Source organism: Metopolophium dirhodum, chromosome 7 (genome assembly GCF_019925205.1).
Source record: "Metopolophium dirhodum isolate CAU chromosome 7, ASM1992520v1, whole genome shotgun sequence".
Taxonomy (NCBI): Eukaryota; Metazoa; Arthropoda; class Insecta; order Hemiptera; family Aphididae; genus Metopolophium; species Metopolophium dirhodum.
The window spans coordinates 506,864-522,226 of record NC_083566.1 but is presented as its reverse complement, the minus strand read 5'-3'; the positions used below and the strand labels follow the sequence as shown (position 1 = coordinate 522,226).

The 15,363-nt window shown below is 29.1% G+C and overlaps 2 protein-coding genes across 5 annotated transcripts in view; one reads left to right on the top strand and one right to left on the bottom strand.

Moving 5' to 3' along the window:
- Positions 1–15,363, bottom strand: part of LOC132949702 (protein NDRG1) — a 61,498-nt gene that overhangs the window by 21,729 nt on the left and 24,406 nt on the right. For all 4 annotated transcript variants that reach the window (XR_009665124.1, XM_061020712.1, XM_061020713.1 and 1 more), the window contains 3 exons: positions 3,046–3,187; positions 2,761–2,907; positions 1,373–1,663 (listed from right to left, as the gene is read on the bottom strand). Coding sequence is in view for 3 of the 4 variants with exons in the window: in XM_061020712.1 (XP_060876695.1) it covers positions 1,373–1,663; positions 2,761–2,907; positions 3,046–3,187 (580 nt within the window). In the remaining variant the exon portion in view is untranslated. The remainder of the gene's footprint in view (positions 1–1,372; positions 1,664–2,760; positions 2,908–3,045; positions 3,188–15,363) is intronic.
- On the top strand, positions 6,877–12,435 carry LOC132948980 (uncharacterized). Its single transcript, XM_061019712.1, has 4 exons — positions 6,877–7,149; positions 7,259–7,572; positions 8,329–8,579; positions 9,188–12,435. Exons 1-4 carry the CDS (start codon positions 7,089–7,091, stop codon positions 9,777–9,779), a joined length of 1,218 nt encoding a protein of 405 aa, XP_060875695.1. The 5' UTR covers positions 6,877–7,088; the 3' UTR covers positions 9,780–12,435.

The following is a 15,363-nucleotide window of genomic DNA, read 5'->3' as shown; positions in this document are numbered from 1 at the left end:
CGTGGTTTTATTAAGATTAATGTGGAATTAACAATGTGAATTCAATAAAAAGAAAAAAATGAACACTGTTTTTTTTTTTAGGACGACCTATTTTCTTTAATATGTATAATAATATTTCAAGTACGTACAATACGCCGTTTCATTTTAAAGGATATTGATTTGGTGAACTTTATGAAAATATTTTCATTATTTTAAGAGCGTCTAAGGTGATGTAAGTAGGACTAGTTCCCAAAGTCCGTGTCTGTGTCAGGCCAGCGGTCTGGTTCTTATTTTAACATAATTTGTAACACGGCACACTGTATAGGCAATATAAGTACATTGCTGCGACATTGCTGTATTTTTCGACAGCATAGAGTACGCTCAATAACAGTTCGTACCCATAAAAAGTACAGACGGTATGATATTACAAATAATATAGATTGGGTGTTCAACTTAGGGTCAGGCTTTCAACTCGCTTCGCTCCTACCTTAGTCCTATATACATAATTTAACATCGTATGTGAGTGTTTCAACGCTTATAAAGCTATTTTCAGCGTCAACTTTGACAATTTTTACCAATACACTAAGATGGCCGACGTATAGGTACTTTGTATTAGCTTTTTAAAATCAAACTTACATGATAAAAAAATAACTTTTAATGAAGATTTTCATCGAAATTCGATTATTGTACACGTTATTATTATAACTCTTTTCGGTTTTCTGTAACGGATGGAAAATTCCAAAAAAATGTCTCTGTAACCTAACCTATTAGGCTTTATATTTCAAATGTCCAATATTCGTGTATAGATAAACGAGCGAAACGATACATTTCAAGTATACGACTTATGTACCAGAAAACGGTAGCGCGCATGAATCTAATAACGAAATACCGATTTTGCGAAACTCGCAACGATACCAACGTTATGATCGTTGACGACGATTTCGTTAACGGACAACCGATCGTACCAACGTAACCGTTTATCGTTTGAATCAGTGGTTCTCAAACTGTGGTACGCATCTTCTGGTGTTATGCAGAGAGCTATGAAATTGTGATGCAGAAAATTAATACATTTACATTTTTACTAATATTCGTAACAGATCCGAATTATATATATTTATATTTTGTGAAAATAATAAAATATACTGTTGATTGTAAATCATTAATTTTATAGATTATCATTGTTATAAATGTATTGATTATTTTCAATAGTACTAATTTTAGTCATTAATCATTAGTGGCACGCATAATGACTGATCCGTAATACACATCGTGGGTGATGCGTGGTAAAAAAAATATTTGAGAACCTCTGATTCAAAGGTATTATCATATTATATGTATATATAACCCGTGCCCTATCTATGTGACGGGAGAGGGGGAGGGGAAGGGTGCTCACCTTCATCCACGACGACTTGGTCGGATCCAGTCTCGAGTTGAGCGTCACCGTGTCCTCCTGGTGCGGCGACAGAGCTCCGCACACGTTGATGATTGGCATCTGCAACGTGGTGGCCATGCTGAGCCTGCGGCCGGCTGGGCATGACTCGGACGTGGGCGTACTCCTGCTGATGCCCAGGTCTGTCCGTCTCACGTACGAGTCGATGAATGCGGCCAGGTTGCCCGGGTGGACGCTGTGCTCGAAGTACTCTCGGTACACTCTGGCCAGATCGTGGTTCCTCTCCTCGGTTCCCTATGAAAATGGACGAGCAAAAATAAAATATTGTATATGAATATAAATACAAAATAAATATATCATGTAACAGACAACATAACTGAAACTTGCATTCGTCGATATTTGTTATATCCTACCATTATTAATAATAATATACACATTAAAATTTATTTTTTTTAAATTAATCATAACAAAAGTTATTACATAGTAAGCTGAATTTGTCAGTTCTTTCTGTAAGTTTGCACCTATACGGCTATACCTACATGGTGTTTAATAATATAATGGTAACACCGAACGTCGTGTATACCTATTGTTCATGTTTTATATTATTTTATGACAAAAAAAGTTTAGCGCGTCGTATAATACAACTAAGACGGTCGATACGATTATATGCTGTTGGATACTGCAGTGACTAATTATTCGAACCCTAATACTTAAGCAAATTATGTGGTATCGACTAGCAGAAAATGTTTTTTAGAATGTCTGACATTTAAAATATTATATTATTCGCAGCTATAATGTATTCTTGATTGCATCTTTTTGCGGATCAACGTCCCATATATTGTGCACTATACATTATATTATAATGATACTTTATAATGTATTTCCATACAACATAGTACCTGTATGATATTACGACAAAACAAAATTTAATGATTTAAATCTAGAAATTAGGAGTTAACAAACAAATATCTTTTGGAAAGGTTTGGAGTCGTGCCAATAAGTATAATATTAATCGACATTTTTGAAATCACTATATGCGCATATTTATATAATTTTGATATTATTAGAAACTTTGCAGTAATTCGCTGCAGTGGTGTCGATTGGTGCGAGAGAGAGAGACAAAGGATTGTACATTTGTGCGTGTATTGTGTCGGATCCGAGCTTGTCCACGCCCTACGCAATAATATATAAAATACGATTATTAATGAGACGCGTTGGCTCGTCGACAACTGTTGTATATGGCTGCAGCAGTGGTTTAAGATTCGTATAAATGGTGGTACACATATATTTGTTATAAGCCACGATTACAAACAAATTATAAGAGAAATAAGACCCAAACCGATAAATCCGAAGCTGTAACTACAATAGGGCACTCGCATTACTCTACTAACTTTTCCAAAATGATGCCACATCAAATAGTCCATCACCCCTTGTGTCATGCCTTTGGATTTCAAGTATCTGCTGTTCAATTTTTGATAACCGTACTCGATCCAACCGGCCGGCGTTGACACCACGTTGATCAGACACAGCGCTTCGACCTGCAATACGTGACCAATAAAATGTTTGATAAAATGAGCACCATTTGAGACAATATACACATTAATGCATTATCGTAATTATATGATATGATAATATATAACATATCAAAATGGCGACAGCGCCGAGGTATATATTACCTTTGTTGGTTGTCTGTAAGCGAACCGTGCCAAAATGTTCCCACCAGCTCCCACTCCAAGTCCGACGATCGATTGCAAACCAAAATATCTTAAAACGTGATCTAACTGGTTCGCTAACTCGTCTGTACTAGGAAAAACGTAACTGCAAAAAATTAAAAAGAACTATCAAATAATTTCTGCGCCAACTTAAGATGTACATTTTTTACTAATTGTTTATTAATTTTCTATACGAGTTAATAGTTTAATACCTAGTTAAAAACAAATTATTTAATAATTTTGTTAACAATTAAAATAAAATAATTTATACCGAATAAAATATTGTTTATATGTTTATAAATTATATACTCAACTCAACTTGCAAGAGAAAATGAGATTATAATAATTATTCAATACAGGAATGTTTAAAACTAACGATAGACATACTTACGTGATAAACATACAAATATAACGTGGAACATTTATTTTTCTGAAATTTAAATCGAATGCTATAATTTTTAAGATCAATTTATTTTTTGCATTTCCATTGCATGCTTTTCTATTATTTTTCTTTATCATAGTTTTAGCATCGACAATTTAAGTGTCAATATAAGTGTTAATACCTACGTATTTTGTTATATTTGACACGAATTCTACACAATCATTTTGTTATTGTATCGGGTAGAACATTTACAATCATACATCAAAATAGTGTAACTATAAAAAATACGATGAATATAGTTTTATTAGACATTGTAATGTGTGAAAAAAACATTAATGATGTCTGATTGAGTATTATTGTTACTTGAATTTACAATATAGTGTTAAACGTTCGAGTTATAAAATCGAACGGTATAAACGTATTTTAAATTGGAGAATTAATCATTAGATATATTTAAGTAGATAACCTATAACCTCCTATACAGGCTACAACCTGCAGTTATTAATTTACTATGTGTATCGTTTAAAAACTACTAAAGGTTGAAATGTCTGATAATAATAATATATTGGTATATAAACTAATTATAAACTCATAAAATAAATAATAGTAATAAATTAGTCAATTAACCATTAATATTAGAAAACAATTTGTTTTCATACAACATATAGCACGTTGAATAATAATTTTATAAAATAAATTAATCATTAGCAAATGGATACTCGGATTCCCTGGTGGATGAAAAAAATTAATTAATATTAAATTAATAATTATGCAAAAACGAATCGTTTCGTGGTTATATTATTATAATATAAAACAATGGATTATTTCATAAAAGCATTGACATCAGTGGTGTAGTGGGGCGTATACGCGGGTATACGGCGTATACGACGTAACGACTTCTCCAGTTTTTGGTTGATGCGTAAACTTATAACATAATTTGTGATACACAGGTATACGGCCCATACGGGTATACTATATAGCTAAAGTCTATAATCTATAATATAAATAGTATTACCAATAATACCAAACATATTTCCTTGTTATCACGTTCATTTTGGAACGGTTATTATTTTTACATTAAACACATCTATTTTTAACTTCATTGCATATAGATCTAAATTTATTATATACATATATATATATATTATATAATACATCTAAAATTATAAGATTATCGATAACGATCGTCGACGCCGAGATGCACGATCACATGCATTACTGAAAATAATGTTGACAGTAAAATATATTATTTCGTGTACACTGTGTCACACAATTACATAAATATAACAATTGATCTACAAAAATTGATGTTTTAATTTATTTTTAATTACTCAAAGTTGTGATACCTAATTTATATCCTAACTGAGTATACTTTTCAGACTATAAATATTAATAAATATTTAGGTTTTTTAACTTAAAAAGAAGTGGTGAGAGGGGGTTAAGAAATTAACATAGGTAATCATAAAAAATTTAAATGTACAATAATATAATTATATTTTAGGAGTATGATTGTAAACTATAGAGGCTCAATTGTGGTAAGGTAGTGATAAAGTGTATGTGATTATAAATATAAAACTAATAATAACGTAGTATATATGGGGGGCAAAGCCCCCCCACGTTTACTTATAAAGCACATTAAAGCGTATACTCAGTAAAAAAATTACGACTACATCACTGATTGACATTATGTAAAAAAAAAGAAAAAGGGTGGGTAAGTGGATGTCGCTTTGCTGTACAGTAGGTTATAAGTAGGTCGCTGTAATGGATGGTGTTAAATTTGAATTCAGTGATATGATATCATTGTATAAGAAAAACGATTCTGAGCGAAAACGCTCAGTCAGCCTATGATATTACCAAGTATATTTTATGATATTATATTATTTTTGTGAATAAAGTAATTTATATATAACCTATTTACGTAGAACCTTGTTTTAAATTTTCAATCCTTAGCAACAAAAGTTGAAGATTTTATAAATTTTTAACTACAAAATAATTATTAAATTTTAAATTTGATACATTTTGTCAAAATTTGAACTTTAAATGCTTATAATTAAAAACTGTGACTAAGGATTCTTAATTTTTTTCATCTGCCTTTGAAACAATAACCTGGGAGCCTTCTATTAAATTTTCAAGCTTTTTTACGCAACAAATAAAATGTTATTGATATTTATAGGAAAAATAACAAAAAAAATTGAAAACTGACAATGTCCATAAACAGCTTGAAAAAAGTCAAAATATTTTTAAAATTTTATGGTGTATAGCAAATGAAAATATAAACATTCAGTACAATTTTCGTGTATCTACAGTTATTCGTTTTTGAAAAACAATAAAATAGCAAAACCGCTACATGAAAAATCGAGTAAATATCCAATATTGTGAAAAATATGAACTTCAAACGCTCGTAAAAATTTAATTTGACTTTCTTATAGACATTTTTTTTTTTGATTAAGGTAGATAATCTTATCAGAAACCTTGTATTACATTTTAAAATCTTAGATTTAAAAAGAAAAATTTTTATGAATTTCTAACTGAAAATAATTTGCAAATTTTCGTGATTTTTACGTATTTTGTCAAGATTTAAAATTAAAATATTTATAAAAAAAAATTGTGACTACGGATTTTTAATATTTTTCAAATGTCATTGTAACAATATATTAAAAGCCTTGTATTAATTTTTCAAGATTTTTTATCCAACAAATAACATTTTATTGACATTCATAGAAAAAAAAACTAAAAAAATTGGAAAATGAAAATGTCCGTAAACAATTCAAAACAAATCAAAATATTTTGAAAATTGTGTATGGAAAATGTTAATATAAACAACCAGTAAAAATTTCATGTATCTACGGGGTAATTTGTTTTAGAGTTATGCCAAAAACCAAAATCGTTTTGCGTAAAAATGTCTAGGTTTCCTTAGTTTTTATTTTGTTTTCGCTGTGCTTTTGAAAATTATTGGGAATTTTTGGAAATTTTAAATTTTGATCTCCTGAATGCACCAACTACATTCACATTCCCACTGAACAAGATACTGTTGAAGAAAATCGAATCAGTTTTACAGCCCGAAACGGTGATGACAGACACAAAAATAAAAAATAAAAAAACACACATCATTGTAAGATCAATACATTTATCGCTCCGCTCAAAATTTATTTTGGATATAGTCTGAACTCTGAAGTCCAACATTTTTAAATCTAATTTATAGTTCAATTGAAATTGAATAAAATAATAACTATAAGAATTCTGTGAAATAAAACATTACATTTTTTGGTTGTTATCTAAAAATCTTATTTGGAATCAACATCATGTCAGCATTTAATTAATATTTTTAACGCTCACGTTATACGCATCTATAATATCCCATCACGATCTATACCACGAATAATATATATTTAAACTTGTATACTAAAGCCTTGCAAATCTATTTACTATATATTAATAATATAATTTATAATAATTATGAAAAAAAAAATGTGCATGATTGTGTAAAATTAATTTACATGTCCGGCATTTAATCTATAGTGCTCGTCGGACAAGATTAGTAACTTAAGCGATAAAAAAATTGATATATAAAAGACGGTGTTGGAGTGGAAATCAACATTACAGTTGTTCGCACAATAGTGAGAAAATGAAGTTTGTGATCGTTTTAACCGCTGTTCTGGCTTTGGCCACAGCCGCCATACTGCCGTGTACGTACATCACCATTATTATTTTTATTATTGTTGTTGTTGTTTTAGTTAATATTTCTTTATTGTATTCATTTTTTTTTCTAACAATAAACATTACATATTTTTTCAGCTCAAAAATTGGACAGCCAAAACGAATTGTTCGAATCGAATGAAAACAACAATAACAACAACCACAACAACGAATACACCCAAGAAAGGGAAGAACGCGATTCCATCGCAAACTCCTTCGACGCCATTGTGAACGTCATAAGACAATACAAAAATGACGTGGCCAAACCTGATAACTCTAGATTAAATGAAATGTCCATCCCAGACACCGTAAACATCGGTTACAACGCCGACACGGTCTTGACCGACGTCCAAGTCAAGGGATTGAACAATTTGAAAAGCCAAAACATCACCATGAAGTGGGGAACAGATCTGGTAAGCGTTTATAACAAGAATAATATTATGTACATTATTATACCTACTCAATTTATTGATTGCAGTGTCAATTGATATTATTTTACTGGTAAAAAATAGTTTTTTTACACCTCAGGTCCACAAACCACGGCAATTTAACAAAAATAACTTTAAATCTATTTATCTGTCATACTAATTTATAAAGTCAAATTTGATGTTTTTGAAAAATTAAATATTATTTAATAATAACATTTTATTTCGGTATTGAGTAGTACCTAACTATTAACGTTTATTATAAATAATAAACTAATAACTTATATTTTTCAAAAAATCTAATATATTATGATAGGATATTTTTAAATTGACATTTCTTGGTTTCGTATTCAAAAGCCTAATAGAAAAAATAGTAGAATTTTAAAAATGTTGATGCATAGATAAATATTGAATATTAAATAGTATTTAAATACTTATTTTGACTTTGGTATGAAAAATGATATAGTTGTTCGTTAGTATCTAAAATAAATTTAAGCAAACTATTACAATAAAAAAAATTCCAAAATATATAATATTTAAATAACTTAGACTTAGAAAAATAGTGTATCGAGTTAAAATTTTATATATGAATGCAAGGGCAGTATATATGGGCTGACTTTAATATTAACTATCTAACGACATGCTTTTAAACATCAATCGGTTAACAAATTGAGTCGAGCTCCGTAATTTGCCCGTGTTAATTCTACGGGGAAATCATATTATTTGGTAATTTCGTTTTCACAGATCCAAGTCATCAACAACTGGGAAGAACTCGCGGTTAACGGAGTGTTCCATCACACAAACACCGTAGCCAGACATAGTGGAATATTCCATTTAGACATTATCGAACCTAAGTACAAGGGTGAAACTATGCTCACAAAGAACTCGAACGTCTACCCGTTGATGTCGACCGTCGGTTCCGTCAAGTTCGAAAAGTTCATCGCCAACCACACCACGTTGCCGGAAGTGTTCCAAAACGATAAACCTCAATTTGAGTGAGTGGTCAAAATAAATTGCAATTCACTGAGATATAGGCGAATTTTAGAGGGGAAGACTTCATTTTTTTAAATATAAATTTACATTAAAATAGGGATCGATTTGCATGCCAAGAACCCCCTTTCAAATCAATGTTTTGAATATCATGCAATAAACAATAGGAAATATATCAAACATATTATAAAAAGTCACTAACATCCAACCTAATACTTAATACCAAAAATCAAAAATGTGTTTACATTTATGATTTGAATTGAATAGGTAGGAAGTGTCTTTAATAAAATTGAATGTAATTTAATTTACGAGATGAGACGGGTGAGCACAAAGAATACAGCTATTTTGTCAAAAATAAAATATTATCTAAAATCTATATTCTATTTCTATATAATATTGTCCAATATTATAATACTTAATTATAATTCGTACCATCATGCTATAAAATAATAAAAATACAAATCAAAAGTAAAAATGTGAAATTTGTTGAGGGGAATAAACACCCATGAGGCACGATCTCCGGGCCTATGCTTGCATATAGTGCTATAATATTGACTGTTAACAGTCGAAAGAAAGTTTTAAACCTAATTAATTTCTATTTTTTTCCGTTTAGTTACTTTGTCAAACACACCATACCCCAATACATAGCCACCGCTAAGGTCAACGACATGTACAACGACGTCGCTCTGGAAATCAGACGGGCCGTCAAGCCTTACATGATGTACAGGAGCAACAAAATCGCAAGCGAAACCGCGTTACCGATCGCCGGTAATCTGGCCGACGGCTTCCGTTTCGAATTGAAAAACATCGATTTCGACAACTCCAAGAACAACTTGGCCAAGATTGCGTTCGTGCAGGTGATCAAGACAAACGAGAGCTGCGTCGCCAAACTCGAACTCCGCCTATTGGGTATGGTCGGAGGATTCGACATCGTCGTGACGTCACCCAATGGCCAGAGTGACAACCGTAGGGCCACGTACACGACCGAAGCCGTCAAGGTGGTTTCCAACTTGGACTTTGTCGAGAACAGTGTCCGAACCGCAGTCCACGTCACAGAACCTCAGATCCAGTTCACGTCGACCGGCTCCGATTCCTCTGTCAACTGGTCCGACGTCCAGAAACAGTTAGTCCCCCATTTCGACGCGTACTTGACGCTCACCCTCGAGAATGCCATCAACCGTAACGTTCAACAGTCCATGATGTAATCAGTTACGAACGGGCCGATAACGAGTCAACTTATACATTTTATGCAATAGAAAATAAACCAACAACATTTCATAACTGTTAATGTGTTAAAAATAAAAATGTATATTGTAATACGATAATAAAACAATGTTTTCCATTCATATATTATTATTATTATTATTATTATCATGAAACCAGACGAGTCTAAATCGTACATTATTATGAACAGAGTTACGTTCGTTTGAATGACACAGCTGGTAAAAAATTTTTGCCTACGACGGAGTCAAAATAAATAAACTAAAAGTTCAGTATTAGTTATTTTTAAAATGTAATTTTAAACATTAAATAAAAGGTGGACAAGTGGATGTTGCTCTGCTGTATGGTAGGTTACAAGTGGGTCACAGTATAATGGATGGTATTAAATTTGAATTCAATGATATAGGTAATATATTATCATATTAATAACATTTTATTGATATTTATAGAAAAAAAACTAAAAAAATGTCCGATAACAGCTATTTAAAACAAATAAAAATGTTATCAAGTATAAGAATTGATAAAATAAATCATACATATGATATAAATCTTAATTGTCTACGGTTATTCGTTTTGGAATTACAACAAAATAAGAAAGTCGCTACATGAGAAATCGAGTGAATATCCAGTGTTGTAACAATTTGAACTTCAAACGCTCATAAAAATTTAATTTGACTTTCTAATAGACATTTTTTTTTTTTTTTTTGATATATCTATAACTTCTGATAAGGAATCTTGTATTACATTTTAAAATCTTAGATTTAAAAAGAAAAATATTTAGGATTTCTAACTCAAAATAATATTTTAATTTTCATGATTTTTACGCAAATTTTTATTATTGCGTATAGAAAATGCTAGTATAAACAACCACTGAAAATTTCATGTATTTTAACGATCATTTGTTTTAGATTTACATCAAAAACCGATTTCGTGTAAAAATTCCCGGTTTTCCTTAATTTTTTTTTTACTGAGCTTAAGCTCGACAATAATGGCTATTAGCTGTTTTTTTTTATTTGATTTAAGGAGGAGGAACGGTTAGAACGGTTGGTTGAAACACGTTTGTATGTGTGGCCAGTATTTGTAGTTAAAAATCCCGTTTGGTCACCCATCCAAGAGCTAGCAACAACGGCTGATACGTACACTCAAAGCATTTTGAGTGTACGGACCGCGCCACACCAATAGCCACCTAAATAAATTGTATGCTCTAAAAACGTATACCTATATTGTGTAATGTAAAATGTTATATTAAAATACATTCAAATTTTTTAGTCAAAAAAGAGTGTAATTTTTATTTAAAAATGTGTATACATTGACTATATTAATCTTAAATCGAATCTATGAATAAAATAAAATCACGATCCAAGTCCTTAGAAATTATTAATACCAACAATTTATCAGATTACTCAAATATCCGAGTTATAGGTGTATGAGATTTAAACGGTAACTACTGCACAATTTTATTGAAGAGTAACTCGAGAAGGAGTGAATAGGGAGTAGGGACACAGCGGAGAGAATTTTGACATTATTTCGCTCACCTCAGCAAACGACCTTCAGTAAATACTCTTGTATTGTTTCTATGATCGAAAAATCAATGATAAATCGTGATAGTATAATATTATACAATATTGTGAAAGACGATTTAAAGCAATACTTGGTTTCGTGAAAACCGTCGTTTTTTCGTTAGACACCTATATAGTTTGTTTAAACTTTGCCACTTTTCTCAGTTTGAACGATTAAAAAAAAATAACTCTTTGTGTTCAATTTCGATTCAAAGGCCACATAAACAATAATTTTACTAGCAAAAAAAAAAAATCTACTTTTATTATTATTATTGTAAAACCAAAAAGCTGCAAGAGTCTAAAATATAATTTATTAAATCTTGAACGATAAATTAATTTATGTTATGATTTGTGCTTAAATAAGTATATTTATTTAAAGTTCACATTCTTAAATAACAAATTATTGTTGAATTTTAGTTATATTTCGTAAAGGTAAAATTGATTGCGTTTAATAATTATTATTGTTGCCAACCAACCGTTTCAACCCAACCAACCGTGACCCCTACATAGCTAATGGCTCTAGACCAATAAAAAAAAAATTATTATTATTATTATTATCATACTTATATTATTATATTATTTTCGTACTACATATTTTGACTAATACAGATTGAAGCCCATTTTATTTTTACATTTTCACGCAACAATATTCGAATCCGAAATGTTAGTTTCATACTTCCATACATCATCGAAAGCTACTTTTTTTTTATTGCTGTTTGATGCTTTAAATCGTTAACAAAAGACTCATTGTGATGGACTGAAGTGGATGCGTTGACTACGTGCCTCGCTCCCTTTTTTTTCCCCCGTTAAAATAGATTGATATATTGTGATATATTTCAACGGCTTACACATAGCTTGCAGTTTTATCTACAAAAATGTCATTGTTTCCCCACTCTTATTTTTTCCTCGTATATAATGCTACATGGAGAATTGTATTAACTATTTAATCGAAAAAAAAAAACATTAATCGTATACATTCCACGAATTATTTTTAACAACGAGTGTTAAGTTAAAAAGCTATTCACTATGCGTAGATACTATTTATTACGATGCAATACTCAGATATACGTACCTAACGGTGATCGTTAAATCGTAGTACTATTGAAACTTTATATTTTAGAATTAATAAATTAATACTATAAATGATGATTAATTAGAAAACAAAATTTAAAACTCCTTTACAGTTGATTCAGGTCACTAATCGAATTTCTCAAATGTTGTAGAGATTACCACTGATATTATAATACAAGGTGTTATCATCATTGTCCTAGCACGAAAATAAATTAACCAAATAGTATATAATAAAAGAAAAATTTCGAATTATTCTCCACATAATATTATATAGTAAACACTAGAAGGTAGAGGTTGGATAAATTTTCACATGTCAGATGTAAAGTTAAAATGGTTTTTCGATTTCTTTGATAAAGCCTGATGTACATTTTATCATAACGTTTAAAATTGATACTTTTAAAATAAATTGAATCTATATTATTTAATATTTTTCAGTTGCATGCCAAAAATAATAAAATACGTTAAAAAGGATATACGGGGCATTTTTTGAATGAAAATTAATTTAAATTAACACGGCATGTCACGCATAGTGCTATAAGTACCTAATTGTTTATTAATTTTAAGGTCAGCAAAATGTATTATTTATTATTTAAACCAACACGCGTCAGTACATTTAATTTTAAAACTTATTTATGAAATAGTAAACATATTTACCATACAACAATTATTAATTAACTACTCAATAATATTGGTACAATGATATATATTTTAAATGTTTTGTAATTTAAAATAAAAGCAATTAAATATAGATATAAAAACTCTTGTACCATGTCAGTTCTCATATTGTAACGATATAACATTTTATAAAAGTTAAGATTACACATTAGCTATCCTAAGTGTGTACTAAATAAGTTAAATAACAAAGTATTGATCAAAGTTAATTATTTTCTTAAAATTAATTTGAAAAATAAGTTAGTTCAATATTTCGACGAGTGATGAGGAACATAACTTTATTTTAATATGATCCTTCAAAATATACAATTCTTAAAGCGTGTACACAAATCACAATTAAAATTAATGATGAAATTTATTCCATGTTGTTAATTGCATTGATTAATTCCCTAACCACCCTCACTTGTACTCTGATCATATTTTAAGTCGGAAAATATAATACATATTGTATGGTGCATTATATATTATATTTTGTATATAAACTAGTTTGTATTAATTAAAAAACCAATTCAGTAAAAACTAATGTAAGGAAAACACCCTAAAAAGAAATGCTAATAGCTACTCACAAAGGAACAATTATTGTTCCACAATAAACCATAAAAGTATAAAACAAATACGTTTATTTTTGTATTAAATTTGGTTGAATTGCGTTAATTTCATCTTGTAATTTATTTTAAGACTATAATATATATATAATATGTGTATATTGTATTTTATACATTGTTATTTATATTAAAGGCTAATGTGTTACTTAAAAAGTAAATATAGGGTGCGCCAATACGAATTGTATCGGTTTCCTGTTTAATGCTATACAACTAGAATAAACGGTTAATTGAGCTGTATAACTTATCATTTATTTTTGTTACTAATTACTAATTTTGAATCATAGAATAAATAAATGGTAGTCAAGAAAATAAATCAACTGGAAATCGATTTAAAATCAATTTAAAGTTTTAAAAAAAATGTATTTAATACCGGTTTATTCGGAGAGGAAATTGTCTGATAATATAATAATATTATAAAATATTTCTTTTACAATAAATCTTATCCTTGTAATTTTATAAATAAACATAATATTTGAAAAATCGTATTTATAACTACCATATTAAATCGTTTAAATATATTTATTCGTTTTTTATAAGTTGGTTGTTTTGTAAAGTTTATTTTTCATCGGTTAATAATATTTCATTTTATTCCGATAATGAATACGTTTCAAGTTTAAAGTCAATTAAAATTTATCTAGAAAATCTAGAAAATTCTACAATTATAATACCTACGTATTTCGTATCTAAGTTCCTATATAATTACCTACACCGGCACGTGTTTTACATAAAAAAATATATGTTCAAAATAAGTTACAACTTTGACCTAATGGCTTCTATTAATAATATACCACACGGGCGTGTGGTATTTAATGATTAATATGTTTATATCGATGCAAAATAATTTCGTTTATTGTTAATGATACGTATATTCAATATTATTATATTTTATTTTCATTATAACAAATGCAACTATTATAATACAGGGTGTAACAGATAGATCTGACTTTTGGAATAACTTTTGTTCTAATCAATATTTAAGTTTTTTTTTTATATATAATTTATAGTCACTTGTATATTATCTACACATAATATATTATACAAAAAATTATTTTTATTTTTTAACACTGAAAATAAAAAGTTTAAAATTTGATTTCAATTTTTTTGGATATATTCAAAATAGCCAATTTGTGAATCTGATTATAAGAACAATTTTGATAGTAAAACATTTATCTAGGTCAAGTAGTTTATTTTTTTGATTTTTTTAAAATATCAATATTTTTTGATTAAATGAATTTGAAACGTAAAAACTTTTTTCCAAATATTTTTTTCGGGAATTTGCTAACTTGAGTATATTTCTTAAATTATTTACTAATCATATAACTTAAACAATTTTCGTCATATACGTAGCGTCATTTTTTTTTTCGTCATTGTATACTTTCGTTAGGAATTGTCATATACCTAATACCTACTTACAAGTAAATTATACAAGTGTACGGTATAGGTTAAAAATCAACAAACGAGAATAATAAAATTGTAATTAGATGATACAAAAATAAACCTATAATAATTACAATAGTTAATATATAAAACCGTCAAAGTTTAGTGGTTAGTTTTTATTGAAAAGCGTAAATACATTATATAGATGTAATTACACACATTGAAGGAGTAATTATTACTATATAAGTACATTAAAAGAGTAATATCCTAATTGAGATTACTAC

Coding starts and splice junctions, on each gene's coding strand:
- LOC132948980 (XM_061019712.1), top strand. CDS start 7,089: ATGAAGTTTGTGATCGTTTTAACCGCTGTTCTGGCTTTGGCCACAGCC. Junction 7,573..8,328: donor TGAAGTGGGGAACAGATCTG/GTAAGCGTTTAT, acceptor TCGTTTTCACAG/ATCCAAGTCATCAACAACTG. Junction 8,580..9,187: donor AACGATAAACCTCAATTTGA/GTGAGTGGTCAA, acceptor TTTTCCGTTTAG/TTACTTTGTCAAACACACCA.